Source organism: Euwallacea fornicatus, chromosome 3 (assembly GCF_040115645.1).
Source record: "Euwallacea fornicatus isolate EFF26 chromosome 3, ASM4011564v1, whole genome shotgun sequence".
NCBI lineage: Eukaryota > Metazoa > Arthropoda > Insecta > Coleoptera > Curculionidae > Euwallacea > Euwallacea fornicatus.
In genome coordinates this window covers 1,541,192-1,564,001 of record NC_089543.1, presented here as the reverse complement: position 1 = coordinate 1,564,001, position 22,810 = coordinate 1,541,192, and the positions used below count along the sequence as shown (strand labels likewise).

Sequence of the window (22,810 nt, the reverse complement as noted above, 5' to 3'; positions counted from 1 at the left end):
ATTCTTTGAAATAATGTCTAAATGTAAGTAGTAATTATCTCGAGGAGCTCTATAATACACTCACTTTCACATGAAATGCACCACCCAGTAATACTAATAATTAAGTCTTGTAATTTTGGCAAAATAATGCTTCAAAATGGAGTATCAAATGATTAGATTTTCAGTAAAAAAGAAAGAATGCTAGTGGTTTTTTTGTCATTGACTTTTTAGATTTTTTATTCAATTGTAAATAAATAAAATAATAGTTACATGAAAATATCAGTTTATTTTGTTGTTGAACTGTGAACAAGACATCTCGAAATGCCCCCAGTGAGATAGCGTCGAAATTTTTCCCACGTTTCGGATTTTGATAGAGGACGAATTATCGGCATGAAGGAGGGTGGACTTTCTTTCCGTGAGATTGCCTGAAGAATGAATCGGAACCACACCACGATTGCGAGAATATGGTCTGCATGGTCTGAAGAAAGGGTTCAGCAACATCGTGCAGCTGGACGTTCTCCCCGTAGCAGCAATGCATGTGAAAATCGACTTCTTAGACGGATGGCCATTGGTGATCGATTTCAAACAACAATGTCTGTTGCAGTAGATTGGATGGGAGCTCTAAATCGTCAGGTATCGATGGCAACAGTTTACAGAAGAATTTCGTCTTTTGGCCTACATTTATACCGCCCAAATCTACGACTGCCACTAACCGCCCAACAGCAAGCTTCCATATTGGCAGGTGTCAAGAACGAGTTGATTGGAGTCATGAGTGGAACAATATCGACTACAGTGACGAGTTGCGATTTTGTTTATGGATCAATGATGGTCGTAGAAGAGTCAGACGATACCGAGGTGAAAGAAGAAATTTGCAATTTTGTGAAATGCGCCACACAGCTTTAACACCTGGTGTTATGGTCTGAGGTGCGATATGTGTTGGTCGAAGATCTTCTCTTGTGTTCATTTCTTGTGTAAACGCACGTCACTACATTAACAATGTTCTGAGGCCAGTATTAGTACCCTTCATACAAACTTTACCAAATAGCATTTTCCAACAAGATAATGCAAGATCACATAGTGCGAACATAACACGACAATACCTGGAAGAAGCACAATTGGAAATACTGCCTTGGCCTGCACGGACACCGGACCTATCGCCCATCGAACATCTTTGGGCCATGATGAAGTGGTCGACTTCGAAATTTACCGAGGCCTCCAAACAATGTGGATGACTTACGACATCACCTTGAGGTAGCATGGAATGAAATACCCCAGGAAGATATTGATCATTTGTTGCAAAGCATGCCGCGAAGAGTACGTGCTTACATTGCCATACGAGGCGATGTCACTCATTATTCATTTTTTAATTAACAAATGTTGTATCCATTTACTGAAAGTCTGATCATTTGCTACTCTATTATGAAGCATTATTTTGCCAAAGTTACAAGACTTAATTATTAGTATTACTGGGTGGTGCATTTCATGTGATAGTGAGTGTAATTTGCAAACGTATTTGTGGTATCCCTTTTACTAATTTGCGCAATTATAAAGTTATTAAAAATACTTTTCCAGGAATTTTGGATCTCACATAATAGAGTAACCAAGGTCGATATGGGACAAATCAACTAAGAATTCCAAAACGTTGAAAATTTCCGAGTTTCCAAAACTACAATTGAGGAACCTAGGTTCAATATAAGATTCATCTAATAATTCATTGCAGCGAGAGAGGTTCATCAAAATTTCAAACAGTACGTAATGTAATCCGCATTATAACGTATTATTTGCAGTACATTATATTATTTGAATTGCTATACAGGGTGTCGATTTGAAAATTTCTCACCCATATTATCTCGAAGTGGGATAGATTTTTTAAAAATCGCCGCATTACATACGTCGATTTTATTATCGAAAGGGAACAATTTTTATGTAGAATTTACTTCACTTCTGTGAATCCTCTGTCCCGTTGAGCCACCTTTTCAAATATTTTAAATAGTAAAGAAGGTTAAGTGATGCATCATTTTAAAGGGCTTTTGATTCTCTACAAGTTGGTACTTCATTTGTTAAATTGGACTGTTGCGTTATCAAGTTAGGTGTCTTTAATTATTCTAAAATCATCTTTCCTATTACTGTCTTGATACCATCGAAACTAAGATTTTTCTATTCAAACATGTCTGATGACTGAGAAATTGTTGTAATAAATCAATTTACTTAGAAACAATATTGATTTATTGTTTCTCCAGACCGCCAAAAGGAAAAATGCATTAATCAATGAAGCAAATGTTTATCAATCTAATAAATTTCTTTAGTTTTCGGTAAGGAACGTCTATGCAGAATATGAATATTGTTATTGCACTTTTGTTTGTAATTCAATGCTGTTTAGATCAATTTTGATATGATCTTGCCTTGATTGTGTTTAGTTGAAAATAGGTAAAAATCGTACAATTGCTGAGTAGCATACTCGAAAGAAGCTGAAATTAAATAAAAATAAAAATTTCGGCAACTGAAAAGAAAAAAACCATAGACGGACATGCAGTGCAGTGCAATGCATGTTATGTTGAAAATAAATACAGTCAGTCACGAAAGTATTCGAACAAAATAAAAATTAATATAATATTGTTAATAAGTACACATATGGTAAATTAAATTATTCTATGAAAAAGAGAATGTGTATAGGCACTTAAGAAAGCAAATGGTTATAAAAAGTATAAATTTGTTCAAACGATATTTGAAACAATCTTCATTTTGCACCACAAAAGTATTCGAACACAATTGAAGTGATTATATATTTGACCTATTAATATTTAGTAGGGCCTCCATTTGCTGCAATTACAGCTTCCAGACGACGTGGTATGGACTCAACCAGGTTTTGGGTGACTTCGGCATTAATGGAGTTCCAAGATTCTCTAAGATACATTCTCTCAAACTTTCCTTAGAGGTGATAGAATAAACTCTAAGCCTTTTTTCGACTTCATCCCACAAATGTTCGATGGGATTCATATCGGGGCTTTGTGGTGGAGTTGTTAATAAGTGTGGATTGTTATAAATCAACCAAGTTTTAACTATGTGCACTGTGTGCTAAGGATCATTGTCTTGTTGGAACCAATAATCCTCAGGCAGTCCTAATTTTCTTACACTATCTTTTAAAATCTGCAGATATTTCATTTTATCCATTATTCCATCTATAAAAACAATATTTCCAACACCACTTGCACTCATACACCCCCACACCATAACCGAGCCACCCCCATGTTTTACCGTTGCACGTAAATTTCTCGAATCCAGTTCCGTATTCTTTTTCCTCCACACTTTTTGATGTCCATCACATCCAAACACATTATACTTGCTTTCATCCGAAAAAAGGATTTTATTCCAATAGGAGTTGTCCTTGAATAAGTACTGTTTTGCAAAGTTTAGACGTTTTTTCCGGTTCTTTTGGTTGATGAACGGCTTACTCCTGGGAACTCTACCATGAATGTCATTATTTCGTAACAAACGTCTACATAATTCTGGATATACTTCTTTTCCGAACTGTGTTAAAACATATCCGGCTAATTTTGGAGCAGAAAGAAAAGGATTTTTTCTGTTTTCACGCAAAACCATTTTTTCCTCACGTTTCGTCAACTTCTTTGGTCTTCCTGATCGACGTTTGTTAATAATATTTCCCTCCTTCCTATTTTTTTCAAGATGTATGAGATAGTTGACTTAGTTCTGTTTAATAAAAGAGGAATTTCTGCGTGTTTTTTTCCTTCGTTATGCCATTTTAAAATTAATTCTCGTTCACGCGCCATGGATTCATTTCTTTTGTTTGCTATTTTCATAAACAATACACTAAAGTGGTAAATCATATTTAACTGTTAAATTTATAATGTTAACTGAAAAATATTTGTGAATTGTTGTCAAAATGATACCTGAAGGTTATTTTTTTTCCCTTCTAAAAATTTTATCTACAAAATGTTCGCATACTTTTGTGGTTCAAAGCACACTATATTCCAAATAGCACTTAAACAAAATGGTTAAAAAAAAAGTTTTTGTTTGTTTATTTATATATATATATATGTATCCTCTTTTTCATAGAATAATTTAATTAGCCATACTTACCGTACTTATTAACAATATTATATCGATTTATATTTTGTTCGAATACTTACGTGACTGACTGTAGTAATTGAAATTTATTTTCTCAACGGCTGAGGAATGATGATAGTTTATTTGAGAAGATTCCAAAAAGGTCATAATTAAAAAGATATTTGCGGTAAGTGATCGGTGTTCGATCACTTACCTCTGAATGTTTTTTTTTCACTGTTTATGTATCCTTCCTCAAGCATATACAGTCAGTCATATAAGTCTACGTACACCTAGCAAATTCGTATTATTTCATAGTTAGAATAATGATCCAAAAAATATTTTTAAATATATTAAAATCCTCTCATAAATGATTATTATTGTTAATTAAAAATTTGGGTTTCGATTAATAGGTTGGAAGAAAAAATATTAAAATCAAAATTTCCGATCTCACAAAAGTGAACATACAGCAGATAAATTTTATTATACTTAAAGAAAACAAAAAATTAATATTTTGTTGGTCCACCTTCTGCATCTACAACTGCTTGCAATCTTCTGGGCTTGGATGAAACCAAATTTCTTGTGACATCTGAGGTAATTTCACACCCTTCGCTCTAATTCGTCCCATAGGTGTTCTATAGGGTTCATGTCTGGCGACTGCGGAGGAGAATGAAGTTGCTTGGGCACGTTGTAAAGGAGCCATTCTTTGACAACCAGGGCGGTATGTTTGGGATCGTTGTCTTGTTGGAATATCCATTGGTTTCCTAATCCCAAACGTTCAACTGAAGGCCATAAATTATCACGCAAAATTTGGAGATACTTCCGATGATTCATTACACCTTCAATCAAAACCAAATTTCCCACACCAGCCGCAGACATTGAGCCCCATACCATTATATTGCCTCCGCCATGCTTGACTGTGGGTACCAAGTTTTCAGGTTTCAGTTCTTTATTAGCTTTTCGTGATATTTTTCCTTTACCATCGGAACCAAAAATATTGTACTTACTTTCATCTGTAAACAAGACCGAACTCCAAAACTGAAGACCCTTTTCTAAATACTTTTTTGCAAATTCTATTTTGCTGTGAGATTAGGGGCTTTTTCCTAGGAACCCTCCCATGAAATCCCTTTGATCTTAGAACTCTTCTTATAGTTTCGGCACTGACACGTTTACCAGTTTCTCTTCGAACTTGATCAGCCAATTTCGGAGCACTAATTTTCGGGTTTAATGTAACTTTTCTAACAATAGTACGAATTTCGCGGAGGCTCATTTTTTTAGGGCGTCCAGATCGGCGTTTATTATTAGTTGAATTTAATAAATTAAAGTTTTTTATGATAGTGTGCACTGTAGAACGAGCTAACTTGACAGTTTTCGCTATGTCACCATAAGATTTTCCTTCGTTTCGTAATGAAACTATTAGTTCTCTAATTTCTTTTGCAATTTCTCTTCGCATTATGATGCTAAAGATTTAAAATTCGATTTAATGTTTTATTGAAAATTTTACACTAAACTAAAATATTATTTGTGCATATTTTTGCGATAAAATCTATGAAGCCCAAAAAAAATTGTAATATTTGTGGTATTTTTACCTGTATGTTCACTTTTGTGAGATCGGAAATTTTGATTTTAATATTTTTTCTTCCAACCTATTAATCGAAACCCAAATTTTTAATTACCAATAGTAATCATTTATGAGAGGATTTCAATATATTTAAAAATATTTTTTGGATCATGATTCTAACTATGAAATAATAGGAATTTGCTAGGTGTACGTAGACTTATGTAACTGACTGTATATATACAGGGTGTTCCGTGAAGAATGCGCCAAAAAGGAATCTGATAATCTAGACATTAAAATAATAAGATTTAACCCAACTTGCCTCATGAAAATGTTATTCGTTTAGGATATACAGGGCGTTAAAGTTAATTTTTGTATTTGAATTTCTTTAAGTAAATCGAGTAGTTTTGAAAATATCTTATTCAAATTTTGAATCTATGTTTTTTTTAAGACCGGTAAAATGAATATTTCATGAAATTTGGGTTTCGAAAAAGAGGGCGCTAGTTGCAGCCTATAGGGCGCACATTTATGTCCATATTTTTTTACAAATGCAATAATTGTGATTTTAAGAGGTATTTTTGATAGATCTATCATTTCTAAAGATAAAAGGTATACTTCATTTATTTCGCTAATTCAAGCCATTTTCGAAATATGGCGAATTTAAATTTCCATAACGTGTCTAAGTAAGAGCATAACATTTTATTAATACACTCGTAAGTAGGCTTTGCAGGATTGTTGAAAACAATTGAAAAAATGTCATGTTGTCAATCGACTGAAAATCAACTGCAAATAGTAAGTGGTTTATTTTGATTTGTATTAATACTCAAGTACTATTTATTTAAAAATGCCTATGAAATGAGAGACATGATCCTAGAAGAGGAAGTGTTAGTTCGCGTTGCAGAAAACCTCCAAAAAAGCGTTAGGCAGTTGGTAAGAGCTACTGGAAGTTAAGACGAAATATCATCTTTATGCATGATGGCGCTCCTCCACATTACCCCATTGTAGTTCGTAATTTTTTGAATAGACAATTTCCTAATGGATGGTTTGGACGAGGAAGTGATGTACCTTGGCCAGCTCGTAGTCCCGACCTCAACCCAATGGATTTCTCGTTATGGGGATACATGAAATCCTTAGTTTATGATACAGAGATAAATACGCGTGACCAATTATTTCAACGCATCCAGGATGCCGCCACAGCGATTAAAAATAGTGACGGTTATTTATTTAGAATAAGACAACACTTAATAAAAGGAGTACGAAAATGCATTCAAGTAAATGGTGGACATTTTTCACACTTGCTAAAATAAAATATACTGTTTCAATAAATTAATAATTGTTATTAATAAATTGTTTTTACTTAATATCGAGCACTTACTTAGACACGTTATGGAAATTTAAATTCGCCATATTTCGAAAATGGCTTGAATTAGCGAAATAAATGAAGTATACCTTTTATCTTTAGAAATGATAGATCTATCAAAAATACCTCTTAAAATCACAATTATTGCATTTGTAAAAAAATATGGACATAAATGTGCGCCCTATAGGCTGCAACTAGCGCCCTCTTTTTCGAAACCCAAATTTCATGAAATATTCATTTTACCGGTCTTAAAAAAAACATAGATTCAAAATTTGAATAAGATATCTTCAAAACTACTCGATTTACTTAAAGAAATTCAAATACAAAAATTAACTTTAACGCCCTGTATATCCTAAACGAATAACATTTTCATGAGGCAAGTTGGGTTAAATCTTATTATTTTAATGTCTAGATTATCAGATTTCTTTTTGGCGCATTCTTCACGGAACACCCTGTATATATATCAATTATGAATACGATATATGAAATTCTAGATTAATATTGTTCTAGAAAAACCTTTGACCTCTTTTTTGATCAATTTCTCTTTACAATAGAAAATATATTTTTTATTCTATCGGGGTATGTTTACATAATGAAACTGCTGCCTTGAATTTGCAACTTTTCCCCCATCTCACTAAATCTGGAAACATCGCATATTATTTTCTATCGTGAATCGTTCTCAAGACCGATCAATTGTACCTTTATAAAAGGTAGGTAGTAAATTTTTGTATGTTTTCGTACCGATATCGCTTTGTACATGATTCACTTGAATGTTAGCCCGGCGATGAACAAGAGGTTCGTAATGTGTGCTCCACTAAAAATCGGGATAATCGCGTTTTCTTTTGTTCTAAAGACCCCTGAGGTACGCCAATAGTATATCCATGGCTTCGTGAGCGAAAGTGGATGTTGCTGACATGATTCTGGCTCACGCTTTTGCTGCCTGGGGATGGTGTTGAAGGGGGGGGGGGGGTAGCAAGTTCGGATTAATGCTTTTTGTTATTTTCAGTTAACTGCTAGCAAGTCAACGAGAACAACGTAATTAGAATTTTGGTTGAAAGTCGAAATTTTTTGTAATTTGCGACCTTCGGGAATTATTCTTTTGCCACTTTCTAGGATTACCTTTGGACTTAATCGAAGAAAAGTATCGCAATTTGAGCTACTTCAAAGATTAATTATTTTTTTGTGTGTCAAGTTTCAACTGTGTACGCTTTTGCTTTGAGTAGAAATTCATTTCGAAGTCAAACTATTCCATAGCTTTTCTCTTCAGGAATTAATATTGATTTCCTTTTTGTTTCAGGTTCCACCTGTGCTTGCCCTTGCTTCGAGTTCAAATTAATTCGAATGTCAAACTGTTTTGAACCTTTTTTCTTAGGAATTAATGTTGATTTCTTTTTTCTTTCAGGTTCCAACTATGTCCGGCCCTGTTTCGAGTCCAAATTAATTCGAACGTCAAACTGTTTCGTATTTTTTTCTCAGGAATTAATGTTGATTGCTTTTTTCTTTCAGGTTCCAACTGTGTCCGGTCCTGCTTCGAGTTCAAATTAATTCGAATGTCAAACTGTTTCGAACCTTTTTTTTCCCAGGAATTAATACTGATTTTTTTTGTGTTTCAGATTTCAGGTGCGTATGTATCTGTTTTGAGTCCAAATTACTTGAATTTCAAAATTTTTTGAAGCTTTTTTGCGGGAACTAATATATATATATATTTCTGTTTCATTTTTCAATTATATCCGCCACTGCTTCGAGTCCAAATTAGTTCGAGAGTAAAACTGTGTGGAAGTTTTTTTCTCAGGAATCAATACTGATTTCTCTTGTGTTTCCGGTTCCAACTTGTACGCTTTTGCTTCGAGTCGCAACTCGTTCGAAAATCTAATTGTTATCAAGATTTATTTTCAGGAAAGCATTTTGAATTCATTTTAAGTATGTTAATGACTTTTTTTCAGGAACTAACGTTGGCTTTTTCAGAAATAATGTTGAATTTTTCTTTTCAAGAATTAATAGTTTTTTCATGCATTTAGGTTTCTACTACATGGTAAGTCAGAAACATATCAATGATTCACATGTGTATTAGAATTTCTAACATCAAAAATGTCCGTTGTTCTTCTGGCCCATCTTACTTAGTCTCCATTAATAAAAATAGTTTAAGTTTTTTGCCGAACCATGTATACCATTTTTAAAATTACTCATAATAACACAGAAATTATTCCAATAAATTTTAACTGGTTTGAATACCTATGAACATTGAACAGTACCACAAATAAGTGAATAATATTTTTCATGCAAGATAATGCCAATATTTATTGGCATTCCACTGTAAACAAAATTCATATTCTACATATTTCGTTTTGAGAATCGAGCAAATTTGTTAAATTAATAAACATTTGCTTAAACAATAAGTCAATAGGTTAGTAAATTTATTTTTTACAACAATTTCCTAACCATAAGAAATATTTGATAAAAAAAATTTTAGTTTCAACGCTATCAAGACACTAAAAGGAAAAAATATTCTAGAATGATTAAAGACGTCTACCTTCATAATGCAATTGTTGGAGGTAAGAAGAGAGGTACCAATGTGTAGAGAATTAAAAGCCTTTTGAAATGATGTATCACTTAACCCCTTTACCATTTAAGACATTTGAGAGGGTGGCTTTATGTGATAAAAGGTTAAAAGAGGCGTAATAAATTTTATATAGGAATTGCTTCTTATTGATAACAAAATCGACGTCTTCCGGGGATTTTTTTTAATCCCCTTTTCGCCCGTAAAAACTCCGTTTCGAGATTATAGAGGTGGAAATTTTTTCAAATTGACACACTGTATACCGCATTACATGGCATTAGACCACGGTATTATGCATTATATCGCATTGCATGCGACATTACAAAGCACTACCACATTACCAACAGAAAGTTTACAAAGAACCAAACAAGCATGTTGAAACGCACTTTGTATTTAAGTTAGGAGTTTGTACAGGGCGTTTCATGCAGGACTAAAGGTCCTTGACTTTCCATTTACTCCGTGTTTATTTAAAAGGATAGAAAGAGCCATTTTGTGCATTTTCACCTCTTAGAAGATAGAGTAGATGTAGAATTTTAAATACTATTAAAAAGGTAATTTAATGTAAAGCAATAAACAAAAGGGCTATCACATAAAATTGTCATTTTGTAATGGAACATTGTATATATTACTATTTCTTACAGCGCAAACATTCATGATTTTGTCACCTGGTTTTTCAAAAACTATTGTAATCTGTGAAGCAGGTCAATGCTAAATAGGTAATTAAGCCTTTTTTAAGGCCAAAATATGGTGGTTTAAAGTATCCAATAATTTACTAATGTCATTAGCAGATTTCTTTGCTGCGTCGGGCAATATAAATAACCATTCATTAATGTAAAAGTTGATTGCTATCTCATCAGCTTATCGTCATTTTAATAATTTTAAAGCGATTAATGATTCGCTTCTGCAAATTCCGAATTGTCATGAGGTTTAAATCATCCTCTTTACAGAGACCTTTAAAAAATTAGTTATTTCCGTAAGCCTTTCCGATTATAAACGATCGAGTTGAACACGTCAATGAATCCAAACCACGTTTGGTGTTTACAAAAAAGCTCAGTAAGCCAAATCCGGTAATTTCCCAAATGTGTTGAGTGATGCCAATCGATCGATTTGCGGGTTTGCTTGAGTTTGAATATTTAATTGCGCGTCATTATTTTGTATTTTACTTGCGTTTGATCTGAAACCAGTTGCTTTGTTCTAGCTGTAACTGAATAAAATCTAGATCCAATCTCTGGCGAGTATCACATTCGATTTCGGACAAAAACTCCAAGCGCGTCTGTATCAGAGAAATTATCCTCCACGCTCTTTAAACGAGTTTCAATTTCGAACTGATATTGTCGGTTTGATTTCAAAAATTCACAAAATCGATTTGGCCGCTTGCAAATAACTTCTCGGAGCATGTTTGGACTAAAGAGGAACATAATTAAAAACTGCTGCTGAACCATCCGAACTTTGACTCAGCTTTTTGGGCATTTTTGCAGATTGGTACAAAATATGGAAAATATGAGATTTTTAATACCAGATATTTGGCAGTAATGCGCGAGCATGTCTTAAATTTGTTAAGAATCATAAAGTCAACCACGATTTGACTCGATGATAGCTTGATGATAATCGAGATGTGAATACAAATTTCAAATGATATAAACGTGGTTGTGGCGTTGAACAAAATGCGAGAAAATACCAAAAACGGGTCGAGTAAAATCTAGACATACACATTGAAAATGCAGATAAAATTTGAAGGAAACTTGGAAAATAGGAAACTACGGATTGGTCAAATAATAATTAAATGATCTCACCAACTGACTGGCTAATGTGCTGCTTGTGCTGTTCCTCAAACTGCAAAATTTCAGGCGTCCCAAAATAGCTTCGTGTACGTGAAATTCTTATCGAAGAACGATAAGTGCTGCTTCAACGGATTCTTTACGCGAAAATCCGTGTCGTGGGTCCAAAAAATGTTCTTGAGAGGAAAAGTGATAATAAAACGAATAAGACTTTGTGGATAGCAACAAAAATGAGAACGTGTACTCTGAACTTAAATACAAAAAAGCGTTACAACATGTTTGCTCGATTTTTTTGTACACTTTCTATTGATAATGTGGTATTGCTTTGTAATGTCGCTTGTAATGCAATATAATGCACAGTACTGCGGCATAGTATCATGTAATGAGGTATATAGTAATGCAAATAGTGTAATGCACTGCAACTAATGCACTGTAATGCAGATTACATTAATTACTATTTGTATATATAATGCATAGTGGTCTACCCGGTCGGAATTTCACGATTGCCTGGAAAACTGCATTTAGAGGGTTGCTAGGACGCAGATTTATTTTACGAGTTAAACACCAAATGTCCTGAAATTTTGATAAATTTTTCTCGTTGGAATCGACTAATGTCTTATATTAAACCTGGGTGCTTTCGTTGACAAAGATCCTTAATCTGGATTTTTTTATAAAATTCAATTCAAAATGACCTTATATCTCAGAAACTAAAAGAAATATTACCTAATGTTTGGTTTAAACGAAGTTTACTTATCAAAGTTGTAAAACCATACTTTTATGAAAAATAATTATTAAATGGTACTCGTTAATGTACAATGTTGTAGGCATAAAAGGACTTGTTAATTCTAAATTAACCAAAATTTGTTTTTAAAGCAATGTCAGTGCTGTTTTTGGCTTTAAAATAATTGGTTTATATACCACATCGTCTTTAATAATTTATCGACAGGCCAAGAGACATGAAAATAGAACGGAACTTTATATCTCTTAAATGAAAGAAATATCACCATTGCGAATATAAATTATTATAGAGCTCCTCGCAACAATAACTATTTACATTTAAATATTATTTCAAGGAATCCTGAACAAAAGGAAAGACATTCAATTAGTATGAGCAGTAAAAGCACCAAGAGCTAGGAGCACTTAACTTTTATAATTCTCTTTTTTGAAGTTCGTTGTTGACAAAATAAATTTTTCAAAATCTATAACAATTTAGAGTGATTTGATGCGTCCCATAAACGCTTTATGACTCTGCTCATAGAATTTTATTACGAAAGCTTCAAAGTTGCTTCAATTCTATGGACGAATCATCTGGTACCGTAATGACCCCATTGGAGAATTTACAGATGAAAATTTAATTTTTCATCTGGTAGTTAATAAAAGGCATTCTCTTCACTCTTAACGCATTATCATGACGCTTAAGAGTTTTTTACGGGGCCAAATCCTGGAAGAACATGTTTTTAATAAAATGCATCATATTTTTCAGGAAAAGTTCAAATTTCGCCGCTTATCCAGTGCACCTGATACACTGTCTAAAGGTAGGGAAATGTTGTCGTGTCTGGCACTGTTATTCGTTTTTACAGCTATCAAATAATGAAATCAAATTGTGTAAATGCTGTAAAGTTAATTAATTTCCTAGAAGTGAGAAAATTGTGTAGCTAACACCGTGAGGAAAAATTTAAGAACAATACTTGAAGAGCTTTTTAATAATTGTACTTTGTGGCAATTAAGAATTTGGCTTATTATATATTTATGAGGTAGTTCTACAGTAGTCAAAACATTTTGCTGAAGCGCGTGCAAGAAGTCGCAAAATGTACATTTTGAGTTAAGTTCGTAACTTAGTCGTAGGCTTATATATTATAACTTAACATAGTCGTTGAAGTGAATTTTCGAAATATCAAAAAAGACACAATTTTCATCACCTCATGTGGTTTATTAACTAAATGCATATTTTGTGATTGTTCCTCTTTGCACGAATTTGAGCTAGATATTCACATAATTTTGAACTATGTAATAATATTTTTTTAAAACCTATACAAATTTGCTTTTTTCCCGCAACGCCAAAAAGACACCGTATAAAACAAATTCCTGTAATTTTCTCGTAATCAGTGTTGGGAAAATACCCAACATCTTCACCCACTAATAAACTTCTTTTTATGTTGCCAACCTAAACCCTTATTAATCACCCTTAAGGGCAGTGTTTACATTAGTCAACTGCATACACATTCCACACTCTTCCCACGCTCATAACTCTTTTTACCCATCATTTTTCTCACACCTTTATGGCACTGTATGTTAAGCAATTCTTAGTCCTCAGCACTAATAATTCACATTAATTGGTATGACTATGAGGTGGTAAAAATATAAATAGATATCATGAGGTTCACATTCGGTTGGAAAAATTGAGATTTGGATCAGTCTCATAGAATCTCTTATACAAAACGCAACGCCTCTTCAACATCTCTCCTATTCTCTTTTTAACTCCTACAGTCTTAGTAGGATCCCTGTACTGCGCTCAATTCACATCTCAGTTGTCCTGTTCAAGGAAAAACTCCCAATCGCAAAAGTTTCTTAACATTCAGTGATCGCTTGTGTTTTTCTAGTTTGCTCTAATTTTACAATTTGTTATGACATTTTTCACTTGTAAAGTAACATTAAAAATTTAGTAAGACAAATAGAAGTGTGTTGTTACCAAGTGTGTTTTGTTCTGCATTGGTTCAACGCCAAAAAAGCTGTGGTCTTTCGAATAAAATAAAAAGCTACGCAAAACAGATACAGTTCCCTTTGGCACTGTCAACCAACTGTGCCCCCCTTGTGTCTGGGGTGAGACAGCAAAGAATACGATCATACTTGCCCCGTTTAATCAGTATTCAAATAAACAAAGTTCACCAGGAAATTTATGGTATACTACAAATTTTGAATTAAAAAAACTGTGGATGTTAGTTTAATAAGCTTCAGTTGATTATTAGATCTTAAAAAAGAATCATTCGAGCAAGGATTCATATAAACATACAAAAGAGAATGGACAATATGTAAAGCTGATAAACGGATGTGAAACCTTCATGCAAATGTTACCGAGCTGTTTCATAAAACTATTTTAACGGACGATTTCGAGAGCTTCTAATTGGCAAAATTGGATTTCGGATTGCTATTTTAGGCTCTTTCATTCTTGGTTTGAAAGATATTGTCATGTTAATACTTAAGGCTACTTCGGATGTTTCAGATGGTTTTAAATTCTTTCCTGCATTTAACCCTCCCTGAAAAGCTGTACAATTTTCTAACTTGAACCCAAAATAACTTTAGCATTCTACGTTTATGAATTATACATATCACGTTTAGGGTCAGAGTCTTCTTCTCAATTTTTTAAAATTTTCCATAAAATTCAGTCCGATATGGGATCTAAATCAATTAACCAAAAACAGCGCAAATAAATTTTAATTTTTTTACGATATCTTTTTAATCTTTATTCAAAGTTAAATTCGAAAGTGTTTTATCGAATACTAAATAGTTATTTCAACCCAGATTTTGTTTTGCTTTTTACACATTTTGACACAAAGTAGTAAGGAATACATTTTTTACAAAATTTTATGTGAAGGTCCAATCTTTGTAATCAAAAAATGATATAATTTTAATGATTTTGCGGGATATTTGTCGACTTCTGCGCTAAAATGTTGAAAGTTTCAGTTTGCTGCTTAAAACACTTTTTTAATAATTATAATTGAAAGTTCTGGTTGAATGTGATTCTTCAATAATAAAACTCGTTCATTTTACCCCGTTATTCCCTGTTCTTTGGCTTCAATAACACCAATATATGCAATGAAATAAAGGAAGCCTGAGAATGATATTTCGATCTAGGAACCGTCATAACGGGGCAGCTTGATAAAAGTTTTAATATCTTGCCCCATTTGAAATAACTCAGTTTACAGGCATATTGTGGTTGAACTGAAACGGCGCTATAAAGGCCTGTTTAATGTTATTTGGACGAAAATGTACTTACCAACGCTGAAAAAATTGTCCCATAGGTCAGTCCGGCATAAGTAAGCTTTTAAATCGTCTTCAGTCCTGCCAACGATGACTATAGGGGGAGCGACGAGGGTGCGAATGGTCAGCAGAGTGGCAAAGAATGATACGATAAGTCCCAATCTCTTGAGAAGGTTCACGTCAGTGATTTTTATTGCTTTTGCTGATCTTACGCGAAATATTACCGAAATCCTGCAAGAGGTAAATAAAATATGTTCAAAGAGAAATAAACTTTCAATAGGAAATTTGTATCATGCAGTGAAGCAATTTTGAATTTCCGCTACGTAGAACTCCTTATTTAATATGCATTAAGGTAACGCGATATACACTGAGTACTCTTAATACAGGAGAACATAGAATACATGTTTTCGCTAATTCTGTTACATCATCTTCAAGCTCCTTTTCACTTTAACACAAACGTATCTTTCAAAAAGGAATGTGTTTAATGGACGAAAATGTTAATGAGAACATTGACGCAGTAGTTTAGTACTGTTTCCCTAAGTCGCAATCAAAAATTAATTCTGATATAGTTTTTGCGGCCAAAATTGGAACCTCAAAAGAGCCTCAAAAACAGAGCTAAGTCATGAAAACGTATTAAATTTCAGTAATTTTACTCTACAAATTTTAGAAATATTTACTAACAACATACTAACACACTAACCTTTTAGCCCCGTATACGGAAAAGGAAGCATTTTTTCATATATGTTTATATGAAGTTTTGGACCTACTTTAGAACCTACAATATGCTGTGAATATTAATGCACTATTTTCAGAGATACATTGTATTTCCATTACACACTCAATTTACAAGAGAATTTTTACTTTATGCCATATTATATTATATTTTGCTCGTTATTACGTGAAACTATAATACCATGTGATCATTAATAAAAACCTCAAGTAGGAGTTGAAATATTAGAAGCGTGTGTTGGGTAAATTCATAATTCATCAGTTCTTTATTATCAATGTCAAATATTTTATGATAAAGGTATAAGGATGCGTATAAGTCAGACGATTATAAATAAGATTGTCCAGAAATCATATATGTATCAAAAGCCCTTTTTTCCAACTATGGATCGACGCCTAGTAGTTCAAATTGGTGTGATCTTTCCTTATATTCATTGTGCTAAATACCAAACTCCAGCTACTCACTAGTTGAATGGGTCTCAACTGTTAAAAATCACCGTCACTATCATAAAATGTTTTTTTTTTATTAATGAATATATAGAGTGTTTCAGAGTTGAAATGACAAAAGCCTAGGGGATAGTCCTTTCAGCAAAATATGGAAAAAGTTCATATGAACAGGGGTCTGAAAATACATAATGTCGGAGATAAAGGATGTTAAGTTTTTTTTATTAAGAGTTTGAAAACATTTTTGTCGATTTTAATGAAACATTTCCCGTTTATTAAAAAAATTATCAGATATCTACTGAACCAACTAGATTTGGTACAGAATTTTCAGTTGGGTACCCAACAAGCAGTTCGGTTGTTTCTTTTGCTTAAACAAAATATCACCCTGTAGTTTTTTTGTAAGTTGCATGTAATATTTAGATACACCCATAAAAAATACTTTTTTGCCTCTTGACTTTTTATAATGTCTTGTTTTGTTTAAGAAAAAATTACAATACCATATCTCGGCACGTTTCTAAACTTGATAAAGGAAAAAAATATTTAGGAACTACTCAAAAATTTATTGCATTGTTTTTAATTTATGAAAACACAAAAATAACAATAAAATATGGAAGTTCTTTATCAAATCTAATTAGTCCCGTAGGTGTTTGATAATTGTTTTAATAAACCGTGAAAATTTCATTAAAATTAGCTAAAGGGTTCTTGAGCTGTTAATGAAAATCGCAATTTTTGAAGAAACTTGTCACCTTGCAACTCGGATACAAAGTATTTTCGGACCCATGTTCATATGAACTTTTCCATGTTTTGTTGAGCGGAATCTCCCCAAGAATTTTGTCAATTGAACTTTGAAACATTCTGTATATCGGAACTAGATGTTAACTCTCCATAATTATCTAGTGAGTGTAAAGTGGGTGAGTGGTGGGTGTTATTTCACTGCGTACAAAGTACACTTTTGTTTCATATATCGCCATGATTTTAAATACGTCGAAGTGAGATGGACTAACGTTCAGAGCGCTGAGATATTTTATTCTGTAGGAAAACATGAGAGTGCTAATGAAACTTTTGTCCAATCATATTGTCGAGTTAAATTCTTTAACCAATCAACATCGCCCAAAACTTTATTCTCACCTTCACTTTTTCGTATAGAATCAGCGGTCACGATGCAATTAGCTAACTCACTGTAAACGGAGAATGTACAGCTTCAATCAATGTCTTATTACATCCACGGTCCACTAGCTACTACGAGGTTTTTTTTAATAATCACACATTATTTTTATATTAAACTTACCTCCAAGTTTTTAACATCAATGCTCCATAAGTTAATGAAAATCCAATTTCTCGTAGCCATATACGAGCCGTGCAGAAGTAAATGGTGGGTTTAAAATACGTCACAATCATCTGAAAACAAAATGGCGGCGTGAACGAACTCATACAAGTCACAGAATTTTTAAAATAATTTTTTCCCGATTATGTGGAAATATTGGAAAAGCAGGTCCTGTGTTTTCAGGAATTTAGCGGTTATACAGCTTTAAAATGATTTTCGATTGGAATTTATTTGAGGTATTATTTAATTTATCATCAGCGAATACAAAGTTCTGAGACCTATCTATTAACGTGAATACTTACGGTTCCATACATGAAAAAGGCCCCTAGGGCTACAACGCGCAACAGGACAGGACTGGCAGCTCGTACAACCTGAAACAATAACAAATTATTATATTTTACTTTAGTAATGAAAATCTTCTAGTAAACTTAATTATTTATCTTTAGTGCAATAATAATCATTGGATTAATTAATTACCAGCAAACAAACGGACGTTACCCGTTTTGTCGTTATGAAATGCTCATTACACATAGTTCTACTTCACTTTACTCCTAAACAAAGGCTGTTCATAATTCACTCCTCGAAAACATGCAGATTTAAGCTGATGCTGATGAGGCTTTGTTCAGGGTAGGTCGAATGATCAGCATTTAGGGGAAACTAATTAACATATAGCTGCGACCAATTTGTCTTAACTCACGTGTGTATCCATGCTAAATACTAGGGGCTATCCGGTTTGTTAGGGGTTGTGATTCTATTATTATCTTAGATCTGAAATTTTAATCATAAGATAATAGGTACTTAAGATAGTATTGTTTTTTAAGTAGAAGAATGCTGTAGGATGTCACATGTAAAATTAACAAGTCCACATTTAACTTCCTGAATAGCAGTAAGTGTGGCCGTACAGTATTATAATTTCATAATTAATTGTGCAAAACTTCATTAAATTCAGATAAATTATTTTCATTATCGCTTTATGTTAGTTACAAGCAATCGACCCAATGGACTCTATAGGTCTATGAAAAACTGGATTTCAGTATATTTTTTAATTTTTGAGATATGGAGTCAATTACTTTCGCTGTTTTGAAAACACCGCTAAATGAAAGTTTTTTTGGCTTCATCTTAGACAGTCTTGTTAATCAGAACATACAAAATTTAGAAATTTTCCACAGAACGCTCAAAAGGGGGGAGGTAAGGATTTAATTTTTGCTGTGTTTTCAAAATTTACTCCCCGATATCTCAGGAATTCGTGGAGCAATTACTATTGCCTTTCAGTTGCTTCCTTTAAAATAGTTTAAATTAATCGTCTCAGTCTATATATAAGCTTGCGTAATCCGAGTTGTAATATCTCTATTACCTTTTGAGATATGGGATCAATTTGATTCCTATTTGCGCAAAGTGCCATTGGGGTATAATAATGAAAACTGCTTGTTCAAAACCGCTAGTGGCAAAACTGGATATTACCACAAATTCAACTGCCGTTTAAAACAAACGAAATGAATTATTTTTTTGTCATTTTCATAGTCAATATCTCCGGAATTGTTGAACTGATTTTAATGAATAAACAGATTGTTAGTACTCAATTGTTCTGTGTTTATGTATGGGATTTCGTTTTTTTAGAGTAGTGCCTAGAAAAAGGTACCGCGAAAAAGGTCGAATTGAAATATTGATAGAATGGATTTATATTGGAGCTACCGGTATAGTAACACCTTCTTAAACACCCCGCATTTCATGCAGTAGGCCTTATTTATATTATTTCAGTACGCTCCAATGGGCAAAAGCTCTCAAAAGATTTTTCAGTTCAGTTAATCCGGAGATATTAATTCATGAAAATGGCGGAAAAAGTTTTTTCCGTTGATTTCAACAATGGTTAATATTTTTTTTTGCACGATAAATAAACATTATAAAAACCGCTAATTTCAAAATTATAATTTGCAAGCACATTGCGATAACTTCCAATGCTGTATTATTTACACTTTAGGTTATTAAAAATTTGTTTTATACAATGCTATGAAATTTCATTTGGGAAATTAGTTCTTACTTAATCCATAGAAGACTTTTTAATCTAGGTAGGATTATTTATTTGTGTTCTTCCTGAAACGTGCGCATATGGTGTTGAAATCAGATCACTTTTGCAGTAATTTGGGAAGTTTCAATGCAGTTAGACGAAGTTGAAAATTGACTCCAAGCTGATTAATGTACTGAACAAATTTGCAGCGGAAATTGAATCTCCTTTTTTGTTTGCTGTCATTTGCTGTCCTGAATAGCAGACAAAGAGTCAAATCCATATGAATGCTATAAATAAATTCACTGAGGGATTTCAAAAAGTGAAAATTACATGAACTTTTCTCTACATTTCTAAGTAAAACTTCTACAGCAAGAGAAAAATAGAGAATTGAAAAAGGAAATCGAGGTAAGGCACATGTTCTAGGGCCGAATTGAAAGCTGAAGCCATTCCAGTCGCAATAAAGCAAATCCGTATAAATAATAATATTCACAACTTGTATTATAATAGGTAGTTGGGGAACGTGATAGAAAATTTAAGTTTTCTCTAGCGAACTTCCTCAATTTGTCTGACGTTCACTTTAGAGTACATGTTGGGTTATCCAATTTTAGGGATAAACCCAACTAAATTCAAGTTTGCATTATTCATAAGGACATAATACTCACTTTATATTACGCAATTTATTCGCTCAATTCAAATAATTATCCACTCAAGGATTAGATTGCCAAACGTGATTGCACGAACAGGAGTTCTGACGGACATGGAAATAACAAAGTTATCACAGTGGACAATTTTCTATTTACTATGAATGGCCTGTACACAGAGTAATCAGTGAATATATGCATGTTAGTTTAGGGTAAAGCGATGGAGCCATTGTTGATTTTAGGTTTCAGGTCGAATTAGATATTGTTGACTTTTGGTCCAATTAGTGAAACGTTTTCCAAACAATCTTGATGTAAATTTTGATTACATTTCAAGTTAGAGCTTGATACTTCGAATGAAATTTCATTGTACCTTATTACGCAGATTTTTTCACTCAAAGCCGGTGACATCACAATGAAGAGAGCTTTAATGAATTAGATATTTTTATATAGGACTTGACAGTCCCGGCGAGGCCCTATCTAATTAAACTATTAACTTTTAAATTACACGAGCCAGTTGATTTTCTGAGGAGTGATTTCTAACTTGAAAATAAGCTTGTTAATGATGTAAATAAGGTTATTTGCATTTGAGAAAATCCAGCCGCTACTTTGAGCGAGGGCCTCCAATTAGATAATATTAAACACAACGAAAATCAAAATGCAAATCACTGGAAAACAAAAAGCTTTATGAGTTTCAAATGGCATAATCTTATTACTCTTGCTTTCCGCGAACGAGCCAAACTGGATAAAGTGGTTTCAATCAGCAGTTGCTCGCATCTAAGGAGATATTAAAGCCAGATATATGGGCAACCTCAGTTCGGAATTATGACTTTAATTTGCAACGTAGTAGAGCCAAAACACCAATATTATTTGGTTATTTATATGCCACCTTCCAATATTACACAAAATAGAATCCCATCCGGAACAATATTTAATATCGTTATTATTCCAATGTGATAAGATAACAAAGTATGTATACGGGGCGTTCAAGAATGATTGTTCCCAGTTTAAAAATAGGTTCTAACCGTAATTTTGAGAGTGGACTTGATTTGGTTGACTATAAATAAATTACTCTTCTATACTCCTGTCCTGGAACCTAAATTTTCTCTATGTCTGTGGTTATTTACCATTAATTATGAGGTACCCTGTAAATTATATAGATACTTTCTTCATCAGCCAAATTTACAGTTACTACCCTACATCGAAAATAATTTTTATATGTACACTAACAATAAATTGAATTTGTAGCAGGCTAGGATTTTATGGAGAAAATCATAAGAATCATAAAAGTCAGCCGTAACCATAGATTTATAGCTGCCATCTGATAAAAATGAGTTTCCTTTACGATCATCTATCTACGTTAGTACTATTAATTCATTTAAGCATTTAATGGCTCAACGTTACTCTTACGTTCGCTCGCAGGGTCATATCCCAGGCGAAGAAGTAATTTTAATACTCCATCTATTTTCCCAAAACTGACTAAAAGTTGTTCAAGTGGTACATAATTTAATTTCTTTCTTTTCAAGCTTTCATAATATGCTTGAAAGAATGCACTTCTGCAATATTTAAAATTTCCTTTCTGGCTTTAATTAGGTATCAAACTTTTAAGCAAGACTTCTTTTACTAAAAGGCTCGGGATGAACTCTTGACAGTGCTATTAAAGCTATAATGTGGTTTCAAGCAGGCTTTGATGTAAGCAAAACTAAAAGTTTATTAGAAAGTTTACTTGCTGTAATAATTCAATTAAGTTTTTCGAAGTCTTACCTTTATATTTTGCCATTTATACGTGAAGAAGAGTATAATAGGTAAGCAGCAGGCAATAATGCATGACAAGATTAGTATCGAGCTACGCATCATCCAGTTTAGAGATACTACGCATGGTCTCTCGTCATTGCAGGAGTCGCATCCTTCCGAACATGGTAAACATTCGAACATACCGGGAACATCGTATTGGTTAGCAAGAGCCTGAAAAACAAATTAAATTAATGCTGTAAACAAAATTATGTGTAACTTAATGCTGCCAGGCAATTAGCATATTCATAGAGTAAATGTGAACAGGAACATAATTGCTATGGTGTAACAATTTCGGTAATATTCAGCGGTACATGGCTTAACTTGATAAATGTAATGCTGCAATAAAGCTGGCCTTCGTTAGTAATGAATTTGAGGATAATGATTGATGAAAATAATGAGCTTGCTATATTCATTATATTTCATAAAAGAAAAGCAAAAGTTCTAGAAAAAGTAATTAAGTTTGCCTGTTGATTTATTGCGTTCTAATTTAGACTAATGTGTGCTAGAGGTTTAAATTCTAACTCGCTTTTTAGAGTTCAATAAGAGCCACGAGCTGAGGCAGCGCTATGAAAACGAACAGTGCAGCTGAAGAGTTCCTATTGAACCT

At 33.2% G+C, this 22,810-nt stretch overlaps 1 protein-coding gene across 1 annotated transcript in view; it reads right to left on the bottom strand.

Moving 5' to 3' along the window:
• LOC136350635 (metabotropic glycine receptor) overlaps window positions 1–22,810 on the bottom strand; it is a 130,268-nt gene that overhangs the window by 18,341 nt on the left and 89,117 nt on the right. The window contains exons 5-8 of the mRNA XM_066302564.1: window positions 22,174–22,374; window positions 18,069–18,137; window positions 17,731–17,840; window positions 15,289–15,503 (exon numbers count right to left, since the gene is read on the bottom strand). Of these exons, the coding sequence (XP_066158661.1) occupies window positions 15,289–15,503; window positions 17,731–17,840; window positions 18,069–18,137; window positions 22,174–22,374 (595 nt within the window). The remainder of the gene's footprint in view (window positions 1–15,288; window positions 15,504–17,730; window positions 17,841–18,068; window positions 18,138–22,173; window positions 22,375–22,810) is intronic.